General features: G+C 37.6%; 1 protein-coding gene across 1 annotated transcript; it reads right to left on the bottom strand.

Moving 5' to 3' along the window:
* Positions 1 to 564: 564 nt before the first annotated feature.
* LOC103704930 (exosome complex exonuclease RRP44 homolog A) lies at positions 565 to 25,798 on the bottom strand. The gene is made up of 24 exons (XM_008788449.4): positions 25,632 to 25,798; positions 25,417 to 25,554; positions 25,179 to 25,336; positions 24,733 to 24,788; positions 17,806 to 17,928; positions 17,583 to 17,713; positions 17,215 to 17,455; positions 16,976 to 17,132; positions 14,735 to 14,975; positions 14,395 to 14,551; positions 14,258 to 14,326; positions 13,402 to 13,527; positions 13,191 to 13,243; positions 11,908 to 12,014; positions 8,079 to 8,133; positions 7,852 to 7,951; positions 7,648 to 7,759; positions 4,053 to 4,173; positions 3,827 to 3,886; positions 3,627 to 3,732; positions 2,124 to 2,219; positions 1,959 to 2,040; positions 1,811 to 1,876; positions 565 to 981 (listed from the first exon to the last, which is right to left on the bottom strand). Exons 1-24 carry the CDS (start codon positions 25,683 to 25,685, stop codon positions 786 to 788), a joined length of 2,805 nt encoding a protein of 934 aa, XP_008786671.2. The 5' UTR covers positions 25,686 to 25,798; the 3' UTR covers positions 565 to 785.
* Between the last annotated feature and the right edge of the window lie 1,244 nt (positions 25,799 to 27,042).

The raw sequence follows: 27,042 nt of genomic DNA, 5'->3' as shown, positions 1-27,042 counted from the left end.
CATGATAACCCTACACAGTACATGGGACGGTGGCTGCATGATACTATCATATTTACTAGAACCCCCACCCTCTTGCCCAAATGGCAAGAGATGATATGATATCAAGAAGCACAAGGGTATGATCATGTATCTCACCCTTTGACGAAACGAGTTTCGCATTACATCGACCATACATGGATCCTCATTTCAAAAATAGTCAGAAAATACTATAGACAAGAATAATAGTAATAAAAGAACATTCCAAATAAGAAGCTGCTCTTATTTATACACTTCTTTAACTTAATTTTCTTGGCAGACTAAGAGAAGCTAATACAAACCTTTTCCCCCATGCATCCACCCCACCCTTTGAGGGCTAACTCCAACCGGATTCAAATCCCCATTCCCTTTGCCAACAGGCAAGGGATCATCCGATGAAGCTCTTGGTGGTATGAGCTTGTATCTCGCTCTTTCACTATGAGAGTTGCATTACATCCTTCTTGACATTCCTACATCTGATTCTCATTTCAAAACTAGTCATAAACTAGTATAGATAAAAATGATAGGAATAAAAGAACATTCCAAATAGGAAGCTAAGTGCAGCATGTTCAGTGAGCATAAATCTGAACACTGACAGCAACTGGACTAGATTTCGCTAATATTATGGCACATATTCTGTCTTACAAAATCAAGATCTTATAATAATCAGGTAAAATAAATATAGGAAAACAAATACCACTGCCAATAAATTTAAAAAAGAAAAAAGAAGTGCTAGAACACAAGTGAGAGGAGTAATGTTACATGTATCCCTATGTAAGCGTGAGTTCAAGCTTTGGCCTGTTCGGCTGAGGTTCCACCACTTCCATGTGAATCCTCACGGTCTGCAAGATACCATAACTGATGTTTGTCCCTGTCCTCATCACTTTTTGATGCACCTCATCTACCACCCAATCACCTCCTTTGTCCCCCCTTGGCATCAAGTATACCGGTCCCTCTATACCAAACCTGGAAAATGCCATACCAAATTCAGTACCAAACTTTGCCATATCTATCAGCTGCATGTGCTTCAAATTCCATATGGCACAATAGACAATTATCTTTGTTCAGGGAAACTTATGAAAGCATCAAGTGTAATATTGATTGATTTACAGAAGAAGGAAACTAAACTAATGTAGCGTAAACTAAGTTAAAACCCCCCAATAAGAGCAGTCTGGTCTAACTTATTGGCAAAACAGCTAATCTTCATTAGACAAGTAAATACAATATAGAGAGCCTAGTTGTCATTTGATAAATTTCCATCTAAAAGTTGTAAAAAACATTCCACGAACAGTAACGATTTAAACTCAGTTTTCCTGGTGAACTCGCAGGTCGTTTCTTTAAGTAAAGATTTCTAAAAGCAATTAAAATGGAAAGAGAACCCTTTGCTCTCACATGATTTAATATTACTCAAAAAGGGGAGAAAAAGATAAATCAGCATGAGTGTCCGGTAGTGATATTTGAGTAAGATTAAGATTAATACAATAAATAACCAAGATTAAAAGAAAATAAGAAGCAACCAGCTATGGCATTACTATCACAAAAATTATAAGCCCACAAGGAACAGACACACAAGCACACAGACATACAAAAAAAAAGAAAAGAAAAAAAAAAGAAAAAAGAGAGAGAAAAGGTACTTCTACAAACTATGGACAGACCAAAGTCCATGGCAATTGCAGTCAACTGAGTATCAGGTATTAAGAATCTCAGAAATTTCATCTAATCAAAGAAGCATCTCATTATCATATTATGCAGTCCCTTGAACATATGGACAGATAGGAGATACAGAAGAACATACTTGGGAATGAAAACAATAAAACCATTGGACTTTATCTTCACTATCCTGGCTTCTGTGTCGGTGGGCCTGCAACAGAAAATGCACCATATGTTTTATAGAAGCATCCGAAGAAAAGATAAAATAGTTGTTTTGAAAGCAAGAATATTACCGTTTTCTGAAATATATTAGTGTGTGGAGCTCAACCGAGGCTCGGCTTGCCATCTGGGCATTTCGGTGACGGTAATTCAAATCTAAATTCACAATAGTCAAAAATTAGGAAGTAATAAATAAGTTATACAACAAGAAGGGATAGGATTAGTAATTAAATACATACTGTCAGCAATGCTTGTAAGTTGTAGACCATCCATAAAAATTGGTGGAAGCTTGGCAATTCCTAGAGCTGCAGCTAGCAATCTGTGAACAATGACATCTACGAGAAATAATGTAACAGTATTAGTAATATACATTTTCAAACTTTGATTATAAAAACTGCCCTATTCCTGACAAATATTAAGGTTAATCACCCGAGTATCTTATTAAGAAATAAGGATTTTAAAGGAGAAATAATCTTGCAGAATAATAAGATCAATATGCTGCCTTGTCAGCGATTCAGCAGATGAGCAAAAAACCATGTTCTATTCAAGTCATGCAGGAGTGCAGTTCCAGCAGTAGATATGCACATCCTGTAGAACTATCAAGAACTTTATAAATATGAGACAAAAAGGGGATTCCTCAAAAATTATTATCAATATCCCTCTATATCTGCTTGACACCTGTTTCTACAAAGATTCATGTCCACCACCATCCCATATCCCATTTATAACAACATAACAAAGACAGGAAGAAAGAACATAATATCTAAAAGTGTTTGCAAAGTCAATCAAAGAAAAGGATGATATGATCAAAAAGGTGCATTTAAATGAAATGTTCTTTATATCTGACAATTCCTTTCTTAACAAGAGATCACTGGTATATATAATCAGATGTTCAAATTCTAAATACGACCATATAAAGATGATGGAGTGCTCATGCCAAGAAGGAAAATACAAGGGAAAAAACAAAAATGCCCACAGAAACATCCGCAGATTCCAATTTTTACCATTACCTAAGATTAAGAAAGAAGAAATTCTAAGCAATAACTTTCCAATCTCCCCACAGGTGTTTAAAAAAAACAATACACTCAGGAAAGGTGGCGAACCAAGGAAGAAAAAATGAAGGATCTTCATTGCTTTATTATCAAGAGTGAGGTAATCACACATATTAACTTCTCTGTAGACCAGTTTATTGTATAAAAACACATTATTGTCTCTTTCCATATTGGGGATTGCCCCCCATCTTTTTCTGATAAAAATGAAGTTTCTTTTCAAAATCATTCCTTTTTTTCCTACGAACACCATAGAGTTGATTGGTTGATAAAAATATCTGAATACGTTGACTAACTACTAGTGAAGCCATAATCATTATGGATTATCTCATTATCATTGGTTATTCAGATAATGTAGGGGGGAGTTCATAAATAATTAAAGATTATAATACAAAGAATTAATAGCCCCTTAACTTGCATATCTGTGAAAGCGAGGAGTCAGAGGGATATAGAAAGGTGTAGCAAGCCAATACAGTGACATTCACAATCAGTTGCAGGAACATTTGTTATTATCAGAAATTTAATCAGCTGGCTACACAGTATTAGAAATTTAAGGTAATCAACTGTTCATTTAGTCATAATCAACTTGTGTGCTTTGACTGTCCAAAATTCGTCATTCAAATACTTAAAAGAAACAGATTCATAATTATTTTTGACAGGCATAGGACAAAAAACAAGTCATACTCAACTAACCTGCATATCTGCGAATAGGAGAAGTGAAATGAGTATAAAGAGGTGCTGCAAGTCCATAATGGTGATACTCGGAGGGGCTTAAATCTCCACTACAGAAGTAGACTGCCTACATAATTTAAGTACAAGTTCATATTAAACATTCATAGTCAAAGATCAAATATTCAGCAACAATGTTACTTTTCAAAATCCAGTTAATGTACCTGAGTCATGCATCTAGTAGCTAGAATCCTGATCAGCTTATTGAAGTATGGATCATCACCCTGCAGATCAATTAACAGCAAATTTCAAGATGAACACCTAACTCAAAGCACAAATTATTCGGTTTCAAAAGTTACCAACTTGCAAAGGCATGCACTATAAACAATACGAATCACAAAAGACACATACTAAGACATCATCAAAAGTACTGAATTAGGGAGTCCTTACCACCGCATGATCAAGTGAATCAGCAAGTGCTTTTGAAGATGAAATATCCAAATCCAGGCCAATAGCAGCAGCTGTGCGCAATAATGGTTCAAGCATCTCTTTGGTTGGGGTAGGGTGGCGCCTGATTGCATAATCAAAAGTTACGAAACATATATAATGTCAATACTTAAAATTGATTAGGAAATTGCATAAAAACATTTTCAGTTTAGTTTTCTACAGTGACAAAAATGTGCATACCTTGAGGCATACAGCTAATACAAAAGCCATCTAACTACTATTACCTAATAATGTATCAGAAGACGACATTCTTCAAGCTAACTTAGATAGTTCAAGAATCACAAACTAATGCAAATTTAAACAATGACTTGAGAAGAGCACTCGATCATGAGGCACTGGGAAGCCATAATAATTATGGATTATCTCACTGTCATTGGTTATTTGGATAATGTATGGGAAAAGTTCATAAATAATTAAATATTATCCATACAAAGAAGTAATAACCCCTTAATTGCATATCTGAGACAGAGAGGAGTCTGGGGGATATAGAAAGGTGTAGCAAGCCAGTAATGGAGATATTCTCAACCAGATGCATGAACATTGCAGGTGTTAATGCAACATTATGAGGCACTAGGACCATTTCAGGGGTGAATTTAACATGTATGATGCTGTTCATCTTGTGCAAACATTTTTCTCGTGTGTGATCAAAGTAAAATATTTTTGATATACTTCTTAACTTTAACCAAGCCTTGTCCAATCTCACTGTAGTCATCCTAAGAGATCAGGGTATGATCACTTAAGGTTGAGATCATTTCACAATCAACATACTACCAAATGCCACCTGCTACTTGGTGTCTGGTTCCTGGTTGAGGCAATCTTCAGCAAGACTCTAAAGGACTTGCGTGATCATGGTCTGCCGTACCGGTCGGTACGGGCCGGTACATACCGGTACCGGACCCTACCGGTACAGTACAGTTACATATTTCGGTACCGAACCGTACCGGCCCGTACCCGGATGGTACCAATGCGTACCAGCCCGTACCGACCGGTACCGATCCATACCGAACATGTACCGGCCCGAACCGACCAGTCCGTACCGGCTCCAATTTTTTTTTTTTGGCTTTTAGCCCCATCGGTACCGTACCGGTTCGGCTCGGTTTGGATCGGTACCGTATCGGTACCGATGCCCGCCGGTACGTCAGTACAGTCGGTACCACGTACCTTGTGCGTGATAGCTAGAAGGCCACTCAGACGTATGAAACCAATCATACTGGTTCAAGTTAAGCCCACGCAAATGGAGAGCCTCCAATATTCTTTACAACTTTGCATTATCCTAGATAAAGAGCAAAGAAGGCAAGATTTGATATTTGGAATCACATATGTTTCCTTGCAAGAGGATAATAATCAAGAGACAAATAAACATCGAACATTTGACTATGCCAAAACTAACGTAGCCCACAAAGAAGCATGGTTATTTCACAAGAAGTCCATAAATGAATCCATAGGATCACAGCATGAGATTGTCTTTGTTTCACCTCAATATATTATTTTGAAATTTTTAAGGATGCTAAGTGAATATGAAGCATCAGAATTATAAGAGATTCTCTGTATAGATTCAGAGTTTTTATTCCATCAAACTGGAATCTTTCAGTGGGCAGAGTCCAAAAGAATCATAAACAGCCAATAGGCATGTTGTTGATACATTTTCAACATCAATACCTAATTCAGGTGGAAGAATCCAGTTACCCAGGTTTATGATCTACCCATAATGTGGTCTACCAGTTAAACCACTTTTTGGACACTAATCATGAGGTTACACACATCAATATCAAGTCAGCTTTATAGAACTTTTCTCTTAAGTATAATAACTGTAGTCAATTCATGCACCTGTTTTAATATCTTAACGGGCCATTCCCCAGTCGTTCATCACTAAAATGATGTTGTGTTGTCAAGAGTGCTCCAGGCACTAGCCTAGGTGTTTGGGTAAAGCACCAACAAAGAAGTGCCTCAACATACTCCAGGTAAGGGAGGCTTCATAAGGCAATGCCAAGGGCAAAAAGGCAAACCATCCCAAACTACCCAGTTCAGAGTGTAACGAGCTGTACTGGCAGCAAACCGGGTCAGTTCCGACAATGAAATCGAGAAACATGAAGGAGAGGGAGAGAGAGCAGTAAAGAGAGGAAGAGAGGCGGAGAAGGTGAGGGGGAGGGTGGCGGACGGCCGGCGGAGGGCTAGAGAGCCGTGCGAAAGGGTAGAGGACAGTCTCCGCCTCCGGTTTCCTGTTTTGAATACCCTTCCTCCGCCCCTCCACCACCGTCTGCCTCTCTCCCTCCCTCTCCCTCTCCCTCTCCCTCCCTCCCTCTCTTTCCTTCTCTCTCCCCCCTCCCTCTGCCACCCTCTCCCACTCTCTCCCTTGCTTCCTCCCTCTCCCTCCTTCCCTCTCTCGCTTTTCCTCTCTCTCCTTCTCCCTCTCCCCCTCTCTTGCTGGTTTTTCTTTGTCGGTTTACATTGGAATGGCACGGCATGGTACCATATCATACCGTACCGCCGGCCTACCAGCACGAGTGTCAGTTCCGGTAGTATCGACCTTGATTTGAATCATTACAACTTATGACATATCGACCTCAATGGTTAATTTTGATGCTTACATTATTTTCCGATAAAAAATGCTATTTGTTTTTCAGACTTCTGCATGCTCGCTTCTAAAATCTTATTTACATTATTAATCTCGCATTTTTTTAAATCCGCATACTGATTTCTACTACTATATAAACTATAGCATATAGGTCCTTGGAGTCTAGATCACTACAATTGGAAGAAATATTCATAGAAAATCCCTCAAACAGGCAGTTTTTAATGATCTTTTGCATATTAGTCTCTAAAATGTTTTTGATTTTGCATATTAGTCCCATAATTGTCTAGACTCATAAACATATAACTCAACGCATATTTAACTTAACTCTGGTTGCTATACTGGATATTCTTATTTATCCTTAATTTCTCCCCACTCCCTGATCTGATGTTTCATATTCAAATGATTGAAAATTTTTCACTTTTAAATTCTGTTAAGCACGAACAAATCTTCCATTTGTACCTCTCTTGCTAAAATGTTCATCAGTATTGACTAAAAGTGTAATTACTGGAGCTTTCTAGAAAGACAGAAGACAACACAAGAGTTGAGAAGAGATAGATGGAAAAAGAGGACAGGAATCTAGAAGTTACAATCCGAAGTTCTCATAGAGAACTTAATCTTATGTTTTTTCTTCACCTAAAGGACAAACAAGAGCATTTAGGCCATTTTACCACTTGAGATAAATAAGAAGAAAGACTAATATGCCTAACCGGTGTAATTTCAGGGATTAGTACAAAAATTTTACCAAAAAAAAGGCATTAATATGCAAAGAAGGAAGATATTAGGGATTAATACAAAAAAAAAAAACTTATTTGTAAAGCACAAATTAGCACTTCATTTTCTTATGCAAGTGTCTCGTTTGATTACCTAGAGCCTTAGGCTATATTTAAAGGGTGCATTTAGCCTTTGACAATCTTGACTGCATCAAATAAACCTAGATGCTAAGGAATAAAATCATATACATACCTTAACAAGGAGCACAAAGGAAAATGTTTCAAAATCTTTTCTGCAACTGAAACATTGGCAGCAAGCATAAACTCCTCGATCATTTGATTTGCCTCTCGAATTTGATACATGCCTTCCACCATAGTTTAAAATTCAGTTTAAAATTCAGCTCAGTTCTGAGGTATTTAATAACAGAGATATGCTGGTAATTGCATAACAATATACCAATGTCTAGAGGATCGTGAGTTTCAGTATCAATTTGGAATTTGACTTCTGCGGAAGCAAGAGTAAGAGCTCCTCTTTCAATACGCCGGTGTCTCATAACCTGTATGATTGCATGATGAATGATAAAACAAGCTCAGATGATACAAGAGGAACTTCTTATCCACATCAAATTAGACCCAAATTATAACACCAAAAAAGGATGAAGGCATTATACTAGGAATGCTAACCTTTGCTAATGAGTTCAAATTTCTCAGATCGGTGGTTAATGAATCCATCAAACGACTGCAAGTTATATATGAGTAAATCATTTGCTTAAGCATAAAACAGAAATAATAGAGCATCTCACATAAAGAGAAGAACTGAAAAAGCATAAGACCAACAATAAGTTTCACAATTAAATGCAGATATAAATAGGGATGGCAATTTTTGACCCAACCAATTTACCTGATCCAAACCAGACCTAACCCATCTAACTTGAATAGTTGGGTTGGCAGGTCGAGTACAGGTCAGCCAATTGCAACCCACTAGCGGGTCAGGGTGGGTTTGAGTCAAGGTCTCTCAACCTGTAAGGTTGAGGGGGTATATAATAATTACTATTTTAATATATTTTATATACATTTACATTACTTAAAGTTTAAATGGTTGTGGGGTGAATGTGAGTCATTGGATCAATGATTCTATGGCTTAAAACATAAGACGACTTCTAACTCACTTGTAAACACCAAATACAACCCTAGCAAAACCTTTCTTCTTCTCCATTGCATTCTCTTCTTCTCCACGACTCAATTGACACCACCGCACCACACCACCCATGGTGCCACCTCATCTTGCCGCCACAACCGACGCCGTCGGCACTAGACCGCCGCCTCATCTCCTCAACTCCTCTCTATCCACTCCATCCCTCTCTTCCACGGCCACCACCACTTACCCACCATCCTCTTCAAGATTTACCATACCCGTCAGTACTGTACCATTCTGGAAGTATTGTACTATATAAGTATTGAACCGGTACGAGTCACATATCGTACCAACAGTCGATACGCATTGCCATCTCGTACCGTACCGACACTCGATATGTGCTGTCGTCTCATATCGTACCGCATACCAACACTATAATAGAATGATACTGGTACAAGGTCTGGTGCCGAAATGGCGAATCTTGACCCTCTTCTTCCACCACCACCTTCTCTCCTACCACCATCCCCTCTCCATCTTCATCATCCGCACCTTCTCTCTCCAACCTTCCACCAAGTGACCATTGGACAAGCCCTCTCTCCCCACCCCTCCACCAAAGCAACTGTTAGACAAGCCCTCCGCTTGTTTTGAAGGAGAGAGGCCCCACTGTGTCATTCTCCATCACCAATATAGCACATTTTCAGGTAAATGCAGCCTGCCCTCTCTTCTCTTTTTTCTCATTTTTCTATACAACGATGTATGTTTTTTCAATAGGATTGTGCTATACTCGTGTATTAGGGTGATGTCCGCAATTATATTGGCCATTGTAGTGTTTTGATTTTTTTTACCTATTAATAATGTCAATATGTTTTTCAAATTTTTCTAACAAATAACTAATAATTTATTTTATATTTGTTTTTTAAATGCCTGCCTTTGCTGATGCTATTATTGATATTGATATTGATCACGATCATGAAATTGATGATGATGATGATATTGATGAAAATGATGTTATGGAATCTAGTGTCCAATCAAGTATTGGTCGTATACACTGATGCAATGAAGCATTAATAAGATTTGTTGGTCCTAATGGAAAATGCTGGGCTAAATGTAAAAAAAAAATGTTCCCAAGTATATATTGCCACTTCAAGGCTTGGAAAAAAAATTCGTCACATGGATAGTCATGAGAGACCAAAAAACAAAAATGTGAGTCAAATGATTTTGTCTCAATCCATAAGTTTGGGATAAGTGAAATAGAGAATATAAGTATGATGATGAATCTTTTCGGGATGCAATGGCTATGGCCATAGTGAGACATGACTATGCATTTTTAATTGTGAGCATGAAGATCTTAGACATTGTTGTGAACTGCTTAATCCTGACTTCAAACCTATTTCACATAACACTGGGAAGGCGGACATCCTTAAAAAGTATCTTAAGAAGCAGGAGAACCATTTTGGATTTTTGCAAACGATTCCTCAAGGGTTCAGCCTTACCACTGGCTTATAGACTTCTCTGACCAATGATGGTTATCTCCGTCACTGAACACTTTATTGGTGAGGATTGGACACTGCAAAAAAGAATCCTGAATTCTAGACACATGCCTCCACCACCTACTGACTCGGCCCTCATGGTTACGATTTCTAACCTATGGTAAAGTGGAAAATTGAGAATAGGTTACCAACATTGACAGTGGATAATGTTTCAAGCAGTGACACTTTGAAATGAACAAAGGACAACTGAAAAATAGGAAAGCACTTCCAGTTCATGGTCAATTTTTTCATTGTTGGTGTTATGCACATATCATAATTTAATTGTCCAAGAAGGTCTAAAAGAAATTGATAGTGGCAATTACAAATTTAGGAACATGTCAAATACTTCAAAGGATCTCAAGTCTATAAGAAAAATTTGCTAAACGTGTGGAACAATTGAACTTAGACAGAACGAGGACTATGTCAAGATGTTCCTATAGATCGATTCTACTTTTCTAATGCTCGACAGTGCACACACTTATTGCAATACCTTCAATAATTTGATGATACATGATTTTAATTATGAAGATTGTCCAAGTGATGATGCATGGGCCAAGACTGCAAGATGTCATAATTTTTTTAGTCTTTTATGATGCTAGAAATGTTTTCTTGGGCACATGTTATCCCACATCCAGTTTGTATTTTCATGGGGTGTGGAAGATACAACGATGTTTGCATGAGGTGGTGACAAGTAATGACCAGTTCATGCATGCTATCACCACAAGGATGCACGGAACATTTGATTAGTATTGGAATGAGTTTAACACAGTATTTGTTATTGCGGTGGTGTTGGATCCTCACTATAAAATAGGTGTGGTGGAGTATGCACTCATGAATATTTATGGAAAGGAGGATGCTAGCAGACACAGCATATTTTGATAGCTTGTACACTCTCTTTGATGAACATAGAAGCCAAGATCCACATGATAGCACCATCAAAACAAACCATGCATCATCTTCACAAGCGAGCGGAAATGCCAACAAAGAGGATATGATGGAGGTAAAATTATTATTATACTTTACTAATATAAATATATATTTGAACTATAAGTTCTAATTTGCTAGCATATATTTAATGTAGGGTCAAGGTTCTCTTGTTCAAGAAAAGAAGTCTCCACTAGATATGTATTTGGACGAGCCTCATGCTGATAGAAAACAACCTCTAGATATTTGGCTTGGTGACGAGCTAATGGATTCAGATTTTTTGAACTTGCTCAAATGACTCTTGATATTACTGCTATCCCTGTTTCAACATTGCTTTAGAATCCGCTTTTAGTGCAAGAGGAAGAGTGTTAGATGAATTTAGGAGTACTCTTAAACCAGAAATTGTTGAAGCTATTATATGCCTTTGGATTGGGTATTTCACTTACAAGGTCAATTCATTATAACTCCTTTATGTAGACCTTTTATTGAAAGCATGTCAATTTTCTGACATTAGTTTCTTGTCTTTATAGATAAAGTGAAGGAGGACGTCAAAGAGGAGGAAGAATTGGTTGTTGATCTCTCTTCACAAACTATTTTGAAGACTCAAATGAAATTGAAGTATAGGTACATATATGTCTTTTTCTGCACAGCACATCTCCTTACTATTCTTCTTATTCTTCTCTTAATCTAAGCATGGCAAATTTTCATATTTGGTCATTCAAGGGATTATATGTGGCTTCCTTGTGTTTTGAATGGCGAATATGTGGACTTGGTTTGGACATGTAAAATCAGACAAATAAAGAAATACTAATTTGAATAATATATCAGATCCAACATAAAAATAATAAGGAATAAAATAAAGAAGCAGCTTTCATGCAATAAATCGAAATAGAGGTACAAACAAAAAGAAGGCAGGGTAGAGCACCTATCATCCATCCTGGCTTGAGCTTCTACATAAGATAATGCAGCACAGGATTTTATAACACTCTTAGTGTATCTTGTAGATATAATTTCTGCTTCAGATGTCATTTCCTGTCATTCAGAAAAAACAGGATATCAACTATGAATTTTGGCTGAAATTAATCCATTCAATCAACTCAAGTAGGTTTCATTAGATTGTTTTGCCCAAGAAAAGCTTCCATGACATCCCAGATTACACAAATTTCTGATATATGTGAAACAAAACTGGAGACTTAAAAACCCCCTTCTAACCAGACTAAACTTGAAACTACCAGCATGTAAGCACCATGTATAAATTGAATGAGGCACATGCACTTCATACTGTTAAATTGACTTGCAATGATCTGGTTAGTATGAAGATGAGTATCACATGGTGACTTTGTAAACAGGTGTCAAACACTACAAATCCCTAAAATCTGGACATATACACACATGGTGTGTACATCTACATGCATGGAGATGTATGTTTTGTACGTGGTTAATATATCTACAATCAAATGTCCTAGCATTGCCGGACACATGGATTTGTTAAAAACGCATCTCAGACATTGCAACAAAAACATATGTGCCCACCAAATTACAGCATTTCATTACCATTGATTATTAATATAGTGTAAATAGTATAGCAATCATGCAAAAAATTAGTGAAGTTGACGCTGAAATATGTTTCATGAGTTCTATTGTTTTAGGAACATTTTTTGATTTGATTATTTCTGAACTTCAGATATATTTTCTTGTTTCTGTTTCTCAGAATAGAACTAGATGAAAGCTTCTTTAAATCCTAATAATGAACTTACAACATTAAGGGAAATTACAACAATCAAAAATCAAATAAATCTAGAGGAGGCAAAGCTGCCCACATGTGTTTAATCAAATATAATCTAAGCAATGATTCATTAATTTTGCATATGAAAGAATAAACTCTACAACAATAATGTATTGGAATATAGGAGGCTTCTTATAAAATGGAATATTCGTGGTGTGCCGGTCAACTTAGACCTGAAACGCAAAAGGTTGACCTTAATGTATTGCATGAACTGCAATCTTAATATATATATGTATATGTGTGTGTGTATGTGTGTTCAAATAAATGCATTTTAAGATTTCCAGACAGGTGGGCAGAAGAAAATCCAATTAATTTATGCAAAAGCGATGTAATTCTGCATTTAAGGCCACTTTGCTAAGAATTATGATTACAGAAGGTCATTAAACTAATCATTTATTTTAAGAAGGAAAAAACATACTTACCCAGATGACAGAAAATGCTAGCCTTTCCACATCAGAGCGAAGAGAACATATGTCTGCAAAGAACAGAATACAGGAGAACAACTTTATGTTTTATCATATTAGAAGTCAACAAACAATTAATGTGTATCTTTAAGCACCCACTTAACCGTGAAAAGACTTTTGAGTTGTACAACTTGATGCATATGCGGAGAAACTTTAGCAAAAGCTATACCTTCAGTAAGAGGCTTGGGCAGCATGTCAATCCGCCGCTCAACAAGATAAACAGATGTACCCCTCTGTGAAGCCTCCTCATCAAGAGGAGTACCAGGAAGAACAAAATTTGTAACATCAGCAATATCTGATGAAATGTTATTAAGGTTTTTCAATTTAGGAAGATCATAGCCTCAAAACCATGGTACAGAAGAACCAAAAATACGATGTACACATGATAAAAGATCACACATTCCAGATGAAACACATTCAGCCAAACCATGATAAGATGAGGCACGTCCCAAATAAAAGGAAACAAAAAGCAGCTTTAGAAAACAATAAAGATCACTAGTACAACATGCATCGGTATATCACAAGGAACAAAATCTCTTTTGAGCAGATCAGAAATTTAGGCATAAGCAGTAGAGGATGGAACTTCATGGGTCACGCAACAGAAACAATGACAATGATGTGGTGAAGATGGAGAAGTCATAGAATGTAAAAAAAACATTTGGACTCAACAAATCCTTTCTTGAATTTACCAAAGCTCTGCAAATATTCTAACAAGTTGTTTCACTCACATTGCAAAACACCACTAAGCCAATTTAAAATCATAAGCAGAAGGCCAGGCTAGCGCTGTGATGCCTAGAACTAGATCAAAGATTCATCTAGCTTAAACAAGTGCAATTTAGAAACAGGCAAACCAAGGAATTTTGGAGCTTGAATTACCTTTTAGCTTGTCCTAATTTTGGTCACGTTGACGAGTAATAATTAGGAAAAGCTAAGAACATAATGTCAATAGTTTTTTAAGGGCATGCAAACTCACAAAGATAAACTCCTTACACTCATGAAGTTAAAAAAAAGCAGATCAAGGATACGAACTCCCACTTCAAAATTTCCGTTTGGAAGAGATGTGCAATGTAACGCATCATCAATATCCTTGCATCCTGAAACAATCACAGGACCATAAGAAACATACAACTATCTGAGTTTGACAAGTAACATAGAACTATACCAGGAGGGTCCACGCTAAAGACCCTTAAATGCCGCAAATCCTGTCTATTAGGATTAGCCAAAACTTCAGAAGATAATGTCCATGGTAAATGTGGTAAGCAAGCGAGAACTTGTGCAGAAAAAGGTCTTGAATTTATGTCATTCTCAATCAACAACACCTGTTTCACGCATGAAAATTATAGACAAGAAAACTAAAATCCACGCATAATTGTTCATCTGCATAACATATGATAGTGGCAGCCCAATCCATAAAAGGAACAATCTGCACCTATTGCAGACTGATCTAAAAAATGATGTAAAATTGAAATTGCTATTATTTAATAGAAGTCCAAAAGCCTCACCTCACTTTCAGTATCTCGATCGCCAATCTTTCCTATGGTCCGCACATAGTGTCCTGATGGATATCGAGACAAACAATCCCAAGAATCAACAGCAACAACAATCCTTTTATCCAGAAGATTCTCAAGCTGTCTAGTCTGAATCCGAATCTTCGGAAATCTGCGATCTTTGGAAACAAATAAAGCATGGGCTATACCACCATTACCCGCAGGCATTGGCATTGGCTCCAAAGACCCACAATAACTGTAAAACGTGTAAAGTTAGGTAGAAGAGAAGTAATGACAAGTAATGCGCACGCGCATGCACACATATATATGTACATGCACAATACAACAAAGTCTTGACAGATTAGAAGCATCATATCACTACAACTAAATAAAAGAAGAAATCACATAAATCCAGTTCATCGACACACAAGCCTACTCATTTTTTGTCTCCACAATTTCCATTGCATTCGCTCTACCTCTACTAGGTAACTATGTAGGTTAGCACCACACAAACCACCTATCCACGGAGAAAAGTAACCTGTTACAATTTTAACCTTTTCACCATAGAATCATTGTGAAGACATTTTCATCCATGTAGGCTAAGGAAGAGAGCCAGCTTGCTCCTCTTAATGAGCTGGCTTGACCTCATGCATCGCCATCTCCTGTTGTCAAGACAGACTCCTTTGTGTATGGAGAATGGACCTTCTTCCTACCTATTCTTCATTGCTACACATCCTCTTCCTTGCTTTTTCTGTGATCATTTGTTTAGTACATCCTGTCAGATTTCCTGCTTTACTATTCAATTATTTCCTTTTCTTTAGAAATTGTAGCATCAACTGTCATTGTTATTTTGCATCTTTAATGTTTTTATTATTCTTAGATTTACAGGGATTTTTCCTCTTTCCAAGTGTAATGAAGGATTATAAAGCTTTCCTATACTTGAAAACTATAACATGATTAACACGGCATGCTCATTTACACATCCTAATCTGCTATTAAAAACTATTTTTTGTCCCTCCTAGCCTAGAGTAGGATTTTGTTTTCCACATAGCTTTCTACCTATGTCCCTTCTATCAAATACCTAACTTGCTTCCTACGAATACTGATTGCTTTTCGTTCATTACATAATTCAATATTGAATTCTTAATAATTTAAATGTTGAAGAAACAATATTCCTTCTCCTCCACTTTTTCGCTAATTCATTCACACAACCTGCTTCAAACTTTCGTTTAGGCTTATTTCACATTCATTGTTTCCTCCTTCTACTCCAGGACTCTGACTGCTTTAGTATGCATTTCTGAAGCAATGCAATGCAAAAATGTGCATACTCCCACCACTGGACATACTGGTGCTGCTGGCAAACACAGACTATGATTGTGGTTACTTCGGTCCCTCATCCTGATCACAATAAGCAGTTCTATCATAGGATTTGATAACTTATCCCAATTTTTTAATAAATATACTTCCATAATCTTAGAAAAGCATGTAGATTTTGTAATGGGAATTATTGAACTATTCTCATTAAGGGACATCATAACAAAAATGAAGTTTCAGAAAGGTAAACTGCTAAAATGGTATAATTTTGTATCATGGAGAAAGCTTATTGTCAGCCTTGATGCAACAGTCTGTCAAACTAAACAAAGATGAAATTTTTTCAGCTTGTTTCCTGTGACCTTTCAGTTATTTCCTTGTTTCCTGTGACCTTTCAGTTATTTCCCTCTAAATCAAGCAAGGGCCTCAGAGGTCAGTACAAGTTAAAAATAATACAGAAAGTAACAGCGTCCCTATGCTAGTCTAGGCAAAATTATTTTGCACATCCAGAGCCCTCAGGTTAAATCTTAGAATATCTCGAATAACATTTTGACCATCCAACATATGCTAGCAAGTATGTAGTTGTGACCTTTAAACTACTCACTTGTCGCATGATGCAAGACATGTTCTACTAAGAACAGACTAGACAAGGAATATCCCTCTTTGCAGTAAAACTTGGACAATATTTTATCATTTGAACAATGTATTCCTTCAAAAGATCACCTCAACCATGCATTTTATATATCCAGTATGCAGATTAATTGTAGCATTAAGTAAGCCCTAAATAGACAGCATCCAAAATTATGAAGCAATATGATCCAACAGTGCAATTGAAGCACATAAACTAAGAACTATCATATTCCACCACTTTTTGAACGAAAAAAGGACAACGAAAAGCATTAAGCATCTAAGCAATTCGAGGATAATATGCTTGTTTTGACTTACGAGTGCCAATTGCGCTTTATAATGCCAACAACACGCCCAGCTGGACGACTAGAAGTAGAAGCTGTAGATGCAGCAGCAGGCTGTACTAGATTTGTATTCCGTGGAGCATCGTCGGCACTGCTTGGAACCAAGTGAACATCTTCTTCCTCGTCATCTTCTGAAAGAAGATATCCAAATAAATTACATACTAGCACATGTATTTATTCAAAAAAAAAGAGCTTAAGTCCCAAGAAGCAAACCATCATCAGCAATGATTGAGGACTTCTCTTCATGCCACTGGTCTTGAGGCAAGAGCTCCACAGCAACTATGTCTCCATCAAAAGCCCTATTCATGTTTGCCCGGCCATGTATAACTATTTCATCACCAATGCTCTCACTCCCCACATAAGCCTCAAAAGGATTGTATCTATTAACCCGAAGTTTTCCTTGATGGTATATCCCACGAAGCAGACCAGACGTAATTTCTGACATAGGTTTGTGCTGCATCAAAGTGAAAGGCTTGTTATAACTAAAACTATATATTAATACTGTAGAATAAAGGAGAAAGAATATTGAATATGCCAGATATTTTCAATGTTAACATTTAATTTGTAGAAGATTAACAAACCTCATTGTAGATAACTTTTCTCTTAGATGGTCTCAGATCTTCAACCTCCTCCATACCAACATCTTCAGATGTTGGAAGAGAAACCAAGTCAAGCAAATTTGGTTGCCCAAGTGATTTTACATATGATTCAACTGAAACCAGACATATCCCCATTACTAAACTCTGAAAAAATTACAAAGTTTCATCAATTAGATGTTGATTTCCTCTGGTAAAACATGAGTACCTGTCTCTGCAGAAAGACCCTCCTCAATGGCTTTTCTCTTATTCTCTCTGTCATTGGTAATAAGTAAAACCTGTGTGCTTCCACCCAAATGACTTTGATACCAACGTGCAGCCACTCTAATTGCTGAATGAATAAAAGAGTTAGCAGTAAAGTCATGAGTAGGGAAAATCAAAGAACTTTTAGCTAAAAAAAAGCTGCATTGGAAAAACATTCATGTTCATCATGGACCAAAAGGTTCACACACCAGTAAATTGACTGGAATATATGTAACTTCATATCATAAATAATAGTAACTGGCTTGGTAAGGAAGAAAGCAAAAGGGCATACCAGAGAGAGGACTCTCATGTCTAAAATATGCAGCACAGACTATATGTCCAATGCACAATATTCACCAATTTGATAACAAGATTTATCAAGGTCATGTATGATATTAGAGAGTCAAGAAAGTGATAGATTCAGAGGTTAGGAATGATAATTCATACACAAGAAAATGACAGATTAGATGCAAGAGATATTTGATAACAAGATTGGTTATGGAGGTCAGGAATGATATTAGGTACATGAGAAACTAATAGATCAAGATTCACCATACCGGCCTGAATCGGACAGTACGGGGCATACCATACCATACCGGTTCAATACCGGTACCAATACGGGTGGCGTACAGACACTCAGTATATCGAAAAAATTTCGTACTGTACCATACCGACACTGTGCTAGTGCGGCATCGATATGAGGTCCGATACCGAGACGGCGAACCTTATAATAGATTATCTATTGAAACATAACCATTCCTCAACAAGAGAATATGAGGATTGCTAGATCTACTCACCCAAGTAGGTGAACATGGCATTCGACTAGAAAAATCGCTCCAAGAAACAAAAAATCTAATTCTAACCGATCAATTTAAGAGAGTCATTAACCTTGTGCTCTCCTCTTTCCCCCACCATGTGCCCTTCGCTCTCTCACCTCAACTAGCTTCCATGCTATTATCACCATCTGGCCAACTCCCTCAACCATTTCAAGTTATCAACCCTCTCTCTCTCTTTCTCACTCTCCCCCCCCCCCCCTCCTTTTAAAATTGTCATGTTAGAAGTGGAAAGCTTGGAAAGTTTGGAAAGCTTGACCCCAACCTCGCACAAAAAAAGAAATATGCGCTTCATATTATATCATATCCCATCGATTTGGTGTTATGTCTGATGAGATAAATATCCCCAGCCATCCACCTTCCTTCTCCTCCATCTTCCCATTGTCGTATCTTGGCTCCATTCCTCTCTACATCTCTCCTTTATCCTTCTTTTCATTCATAGCCTCCACTCCCAGAACCACCGAACATAGCCTACCTCACTTGTCCCATTGCTTGCACATACACACAAAGAAAGAAAGAAAGATAGCCTCCACTCCCACACCCAACAAACATAGTCCTTCTCTCCTTCTCTATTCTTCTTTTCATTTGTAGCCTCCACTCCTAGACCCAAAGAACATAGCCTTTCTCTCTCTTATCCTTCTTTTCATTCGTAGCCTCCACTTCAAGACCCAAGGAACATAGCCCTACCACACTTGTCCTATTGCTTGCACATACACAGAGAGAGAAAGATAGCCTCCACTCCCAGACCCAAGGAACATAGCCTCCTCTCCTTCTCTATCCGTTTCTTTCACAGCTTCCACTCCCAGACCCAAGGAACATAGACTGAAGGAAGGAAGATAGATAGATAGAAAGATAAAATCGCATTGGAACTAAGACCAAAATACCCACCATTGACCCAACCATTGCTACCTCCTACCACAAAGATCTGCTTTTGTCAACCACTCACCATCGATAGCTCCACGCCTCCGGACAAATACTACTTTCTATGCACCGCCACTACTACTCACCATTCATAACTGCCTTTTACAGTCACCTTTATTCCCCCTCTCACAAGGAAATGCACTTGTGCATATGCAGCCAGATATGTGGATGCTGCCCTTGATTGCACCGCATTCCCCATATGCAGTTATTACATACAATTAGACCATATATGAGCCAAAAGATGATCCACGTGGCCTTGTGCAGCTGCATATGTGGCTTGCTTATCATTCTGCTGCATGTGCATCTCATTTAGCATTGTGCGTCATACATATGGCTCACTGTTATGTGAGCCCATGTAGGTGGAGTTGGTTTAGTTTAATGGGTAGGGTGGCCGTGGATTTTGAGCAAGCTGGATACAGGCATTATCAATATATTAAATATGATATAGCTATAGCTATTAGGTATTATGTACTTTCTAGGAAGCATGGTATGCCATACTGGCCTGAACTGGATTGTACCGATTCGGTACCGGTACCAGTATGGATGGCGTACCAACACTCGGTACGCCAAAAAAATTTCGTATCGTACGGTATCAACACTATGCTAGTGTGGCATCGGTACGGGGTCTGGTACCGAGATAGCGAACTTTTTTTTTTTTGGTGAAAACGGCTACTCATATCATATAACTCGAACGTGAGTACATCCTGCCAAATCACGGGCGAGATAGCGAACTTTGGTAGGAAGTACAAATTATTAGCTATTATGTTATTAATATTGCTATTATTTATCCCAAAAAAAGTAAGAAGCATCATTGTTTTTTGTAATTTATTTATTTTTAAATAGTTAAAAAAATTATGCACAATAAGTATGCAGTCCCTTGACCACCACACTAGAACATTGCTCATAATAACAATAGAACATTCAAGAATTTTCAACACCCATGGCTGGACAAGGGCATTGGCCAAATGAAGGGCAGAAAGGAATTTGGGCCAAGCAAAAGCTAAGAGACAAGTGCAACTCCATCATTAATTGATTGGAATGAATGCACGCTTCACCAATAATGATATCCTGTTTTTGTGCCACATGCAGGGCCTAGAGCACATTTTGGTGGGTTTCACCACCCAAGAAAGTAGGTCTAGCACCACTAAAGAATAGGAATTTAGGGTAATAATTCATATGCAATTAATTACTTTAGAGAAAGAAAAGTGAAAAATGAAAAAAAATCATGACCGCATAGATATATCTTTAATTTTTTTTACTTCTAACTCCTTTATTATTAGCAACCAGAAAATCAACCCTTGTTTTCTAAGTAGGAACTTTCATTACAAAAGGACTTTAAAATATAAAGAAGCAGCAACCCTCACTTTTTGGTGCTTTTGAAGCGCCGTCTTCTAGCGGCTGCCATCCTATGCATCCTAAAGCATCTTATGAGTCAGATTTTGCTACCAGCATATTTAGAATGACCCCTCCATGATCGTATTATCAGGCATATGACACTTTCCAGAACCAGAGCTTTAGCGAGAGATCCGAAACTAGTTATAACCTAGGGCACATACAAAGGATCGTTATACCTGTACCGAAGCTCGTACCGGTTGCTCGATGGCATGGTTCGATATGCCCCCGTGTTATTCTATGCCGGGCCCGTACCAACACAACAGAGAGGGCGAGGGAGAGGGAGAACAAGAGAGAGGAAAAGAAAGAGAGAAGGGAAGAGGGAGGAAGGAATGGAGAGCGAGGGAGAAAGCTGGTGAAGTGAGGCCCAACACAGCAAAGAGGGCAAAGAATAGGGAAAATTGAAGAGAGGAAAAGAGAGAGGGGGAGATGGACGGAGAGGGGAGGAGGGAGGGAGAGAAAGGGAGGCCGGTGGAGGGCCGTGGAGGACCAGAGAGGGGCATGGAGGGGCGGAAGGGCTCCACCCTCTGGTTCTCTTGTTTCATTCGAAACAGGGGTCTTGCAAGAGGGCCCCTTTTTATTTAAAGAATTTAAGTAAAGTTAGCAACCCCCTTGCGGCCTTCACTTAATTTTTTTAAAAATAAAAAATTCTTTTGTATTTTAAAAAAAATCAAGTGAAGCCTTTTTTTATTTTAAACTCTTCAAAATAAAAAAGGAAACCCGCTCCAGGACCCTTGCTTCGAATGAAATAGGAGAATTGGAGGGTAAAGCCCCTTCCGACACTCCGCCGACCTCCACCAACTGTCCCTCCCTCCTCGTCTCTCTTTTCCTCTCTTTCCCTCAACCTCTCCTCCTTTGCCGATTTCTTGATTTGAAGGTTGGAACCATCTCGATCTGCCAATGGAACAGCTGGTATGCCTCGAACCGGACGGGACAATTCTGCTAGCATGAGCGTGTGCCTTATGAGATTAGCATATACAACTACAACGCCATGTAGTTGGAAGAATGATCTAATGTGCCCCAGATTACATTAATGATCACGACATCTACGAGAGATATTGACACTCTACTAGATTTCAGATATCGGTATGTATGTTGTATTTTAAATACCTCTAAATGATTGTATGTTTCATATTTCCTAATTTTCTTTACAAATACACTATTTGATCTACTTTGATTGCATTTCATGATATAATTATGCTCTATTTCGGATCAAAAGGCATCATTTAAGATATACCAGCCGATAAAACCATCAAATTAGGATTTTAACCCTAATAATTAAGAAATCAAATTATGGTTAAATCATTTGAAAAACTAAAGAAGATTGATTGCATTTCATTAAATGTTAAAAATGAAAAAATAAAAAAATATTGTATGTCAATACAATAGCAAATCGATATCGTACCAAATTGGTGGCTAACCGATACAGGTATCGGCATCGGTTCAGCCTACCCTGGCTTAGATATATGTATTTATATGAATGCATGCATATACATGCATATCTACAAAGGCATAAATGTTGGCCACGTTAGATGAATGAGTGAAAACCACTTGTGAATTACTTGATTCCTTTCATTTACATTTCTTATGGGCTTTAATAATTTGTGCTAGAATTATTCCAACTATGCTAGAAAGAGTCCAACCACCCTAAGAAGTATGTGGTGTCTAGAGAACACAAGAGTGATCTAGACTAGACCTAAAAAATATAAAAATTGTTAAATATTAAATAAATGACAAGAATAGAACAAAAGACTGAAGACTAAGGGCCATTCAACAAGGTTATCAAAAGTAAAAGCCACCCTTAAGGTGACAGGAACCCTATATCACTAAGGTGCTACGTGCCAAAAAGGTGCTTTCCTGAAGAAAGCAAAGCATTGATTTCAAAACAAAAAAAAAGATAAATAAATGTGTTAGAAATAAATACCACATATATCTAAAAACAAGAGGGCATGCCTTGGTACCACGGTAAGATTGCCCCATAGTGACTTGGGTATCACGACCTCAAAGCAAAAAAATAGCCTCTCCGCATGCGAGCGTAAGGTTGCATACATCTGACCATCCCTAAGCCTCGTAGTGGTAGGAGCCTCATGCACTAAGATACCCATTTTTTGATCTAAAATAATACAAAAATTATAAGACTATGATCTAAGAGGATTGCTGGACTCGATATGGACATATAGGGCTAGACAAAGTACAGGAGCGAGATCTACCACATCAGAAAGCACATGCCAAACTTCTGAAAGCCAAAACTTGGTCATACGACTTCCAATTGAGATGATTTTTTTTAAATCAGGTAACTTTTCAAAATCTACGGCATGATGTCGCCCTCTAAAAGGAGCCGCACAATTAGCGATCAGGCCCATATTTCATCATTTAGGCTCCGAAAGAGCCGGTCAAACTGAAAATTTCTTATTCAGAAAAGACGTTGATCGGACATATCTCCCAATCAAGGAAGATTAGGCAGAGCGACAAAAAACAAAGTGATATAGAAGTCAAGATCTACCTTATAGAATTTTAGTTTTTTCATATTTATTTTTTCTAGCCATGATTACTTTTAGAGATAGTCCTATTCGAATTGGAAGAGAAATCCAATCTAAATTATGCAAGGGCAGACCTCACTATTATAAATATAGGCTTATATCTCAGTTTATTAATCATCAGCAAAAAAAAAGAGGACCTAAACCCTACTTTCATCAATTTCTTCATCTTTTTTATATTTCTTTTGAGAGATTCGAGTTAAGCGGATTGAGAAAATTCGCCCTTCTCCCCGATCAGATAGACTAGTTATTTAAGTTTCAACATCAAAAATCCTAATTATTTTGTACATTAAATATTATATTTCACATCTTTCAGATATCACATCAAAATGCCACTTCCCATATATTGCTTTTAAATAAAAGTCGGCAAAAAAATTACTGAATATTCTTTATAAACATCAAAATCCGGACATGATAGAAAATACCACTTCCCAAAAAAGACGTTTCTAAACAAAATGGAAAAAAAATATAAAGCATAGAATATTCTAGAGTTACCCCCAATACACCAACATATCTCTCAAAATAAAGCTAATAAAGCTCTTAAAAAAAGGCACAAAAAAGAGATAGGAAGAATGTTATTGGACATTGGAGAAGTGCTTGCTTGAATGCTTCCTACTTTGTCCCAGGTGTTTGCCCAATCATGACCTTAGTAAACTCGTCTCGCCTAGAGACTGTTGGGGCGCTCAAGGGCTTCCTCACCTGAGCACCTAGGTTACCACCCAAAGCACCTTTGATAACATTATTATTTGTATGGCTTGGATAAGATCCAATGAGAATATAAAGTAAAAGGGGGATATATGTTGGAGAGAAGGAATGATTTAAACCATCCAGAGCCCACAATCTCTCAGAAATTAGGAATATCTATTCCATTTCAGAGGTGGTTTTGCTTATGCGGACAGTTAAAAAACAAAGTTTCCCCTCATTGTCAGTATGCCCTTCTTATTCTCCTTAAAAATGAATTTTTCCAGCCATATATAGATTAAAACATATTTTATCAGCAGATAGGAAGCTCTGACTTAAATTTGATAAGAAGCAATCACATGTAAAGGCAAACAAAAACTTTTTAAGCAAAATGACCTATGTCATATATGTCTGACCCACAATATGAGTTCTAGTAGCCTCGCAATTACCTAACCATTAGCATCATGCTAGATAAAATAGAGTTAACAAAGAAATTCTAGGTTCAAGTTCGAAAATTGACATGCATACCTCTGTCATTTCGGTCATTGGGACTTTCTCCAACCATCTCTTTAACATAGGTATCCCTGTTTTAAATTGTTTTTAGAAAAATGGGAAATTTAATTAGTTAAAAAGCAACTCACCAATCACACTATATGACATGCATAAAAGGCTACTTAATCAAGAAGAAACAAAACAATGCAAAGCACTATATTCAAAAACACTAATTTTATGAAACTGGTAAGACAAAAAGCCTAATCCAAAATAAAAGCTCAAGATTAGTTAACGTCCCACCAAACGCTATAGTTCCAAGAAAATTCCCACATTGTACCTAAACTCGAAGAGATGTAAACGTTTCACTGCTCCTTCACATATTCCAGGTAAAAAGCAAAAACCAGTTCTTTTTTCTTACTTGTGATTTCAAAATCAACAAAAAAATTCATCAAAAATGATAGGGAAAGCGGGGAAAAACTAACCTGTGGTGCTCATTGGAGAATACAAAGAATTTCCTCAAGGAATTGGTGCAGAGAGCTTTAACCCTATTGTAGACAGAAAGGTTCTTGTTCCTGACCTCTTCCAACACCACCGACAGCACCACGACATCATCTATTGCCGGATTCTCCAGCAAATCGATCTGGAAACCCCTCAGAGCTTGAGAAGGAGTTCAAAGACAAGAAGAACAGGCAGCAGAACGAATCGAAGAGGATAGCCAACCTGATGGAGTACAACGTTGGTGTCGACGATGAGAATAGTGGAGGCGGACGAAGTCAGGCGCGCGGCGGAGGTGTCGCAGACCTTGCATGACAGCGCGCCGCAGTAGATGTCGTCCCTCAGGTAGTGCTCCCTCACGACCTAGGAGAAGAAGAGAAGTTTAGAATCGAAAGTGGGGAGCTAGGGTTAGGGTTAGGGTGAGGGTTTGGGTGGCAGACCTTGACCACTCGCCCTTGCTTCGTCTTCTTGACGAAGGATTTGCTTTGCAGCATCCCCGCGAAGTGGATTCTTTCCCCTCTCTCGTGGGAGCGGCGAGTCGAAGGAAGGGTGGAAGGACGGCGGCCGAGTTTGGTATTTATAGTGGGGGTGAGTAGTGCGGCGCGTGTGGGTATCTACAAGTCGGACCGGAGCCTGGCAGCTTAAAATCTATATATTGATCGTAGGATTTATATATATATATATATATATATATATATATATATATATATATATAAATATAATTACAAACTACTTTTCCCTCTTCTTAGATTTTTCTTGACTATATTAATAAAAAATTTATTTAGTGTAACGTCATGAGTTATCAACCTTTTGGATTAATAACCTTGATAAATTTGTAACAAATTATAATTATTTTACAATACAAATTGAAATTTAAATTTTTCAAAGATATTAATAAAAAAAATAATACTGTCATTTTATACTAAAAAAGTTACTTACTTATACTATCAATCATCAATTTAATAGGAGTAATGCTGCCGGTCATAAATACAATGGGAGGGTGTTGAGTAGATGCACGAGCATGCCATCAATATTGGATTAGCCAGAAATAGGATGATCAAAGAATGATGATAATGAAATAGCATAGGTCCAGAGACTTTAACCTTCAAGGACTTTTGCTACCATCACGTCGTTCGTTTGAAGAAGATCGATAGGGTAAAAAAGGATAACAATGGGGCTACGATCCAAGTATTCTGATGTTACTCCTATAAATAAATTAAAGTCTTGCGGATAAACTAAGAATAAAAAATTTAAAGATAAATAAAGATCGATTGATTTCATTGATAGGCCAAAAGTTCTTTTTTAATTATATCTACTTATTTATAGAAGAAGATAAATCAAATGGTATGGTAATCGTTCACTCTCAACAGCAATAGCCCAGGCCTTCACTTCTAGTAGTTTGACAACCAATGCCAACTGCCCTTCACTACTCATATTTATCATAACGGTCAAATCATGCATCATCTGTCAAATCAATTATCATACTTGATCAGCCTCAATCATATCATAATATCTTCATTCGGCTTGCACCATAATAAATTATTTTTGTGATATCCTTTAATCAATCTATAGCACGATCCCCATGCAAAGGTATCTTTAAATCAATTTGGCCGGCTCTCCCAGCATCACATTTGTTTACTTTAGCTTATCAAGCATCCCTTCCTTTCACCACCAACCTTTTAGGTGACTATATGATGCAAAAGTTTTAGGTCTTGGCTCAAGATTTGAAATCCCTTTTCAAACTTTATTTCAAAACCCCCATGTGTTTGGTGATCCTTAGGCTTCATAATGTGGTGCAAACAATCAATTAAGAAGGTGATGGGATGTACTGGCTACCACATTAATTATAAT

Source organism: Phoenix dactylifera, unplaced genomic scaffold (genome assembly GCF_009389715.1).
Source record: "Phoenix dactylifera cultivar Barhee BC4 unplaced genomic scaffold, palm_55x_up_171113_PBpolish2nd_filt_p 000097F, whole genome shotgun sequence".
Taxonomy (NCBI): Eukaryota; Viridiplantae; Streptophyta; class Magnoliopsida; order Arecales; family Arecaceae; genus Phoenix; species Phoenix dactylifera.
Note: the sequence above shows the minus strand (reverse complement) of the source record. Positions and strands in the feature narration are given on the sequence as shown.

Bases quoted from the DNA above. Each gene is read 5' to 3' on its own strand.
- LOC103704930 (XM_008788449.4), bottom strand. From the start codon at position 25,685: ATGCTGCAAAGCAAATCCTTCGTCAAGAAGACGAAGCAAGGGCGAGTG. The intron at 25,337-25,416 runs GTTGGCTATCCT...AGGGGTTTCCAG, and splicing joins CCAACGTTGTACTCCATCAG to ATCGATTTGCTGGAGAATCC. The intron at 14,976-16,975 runs GTAAGTCAAAAC...CACGTTTTACAG, and splicing joins ATAAAGCGCAATTGGCACTC to TTATTGTGGGTCTTTGGAGC.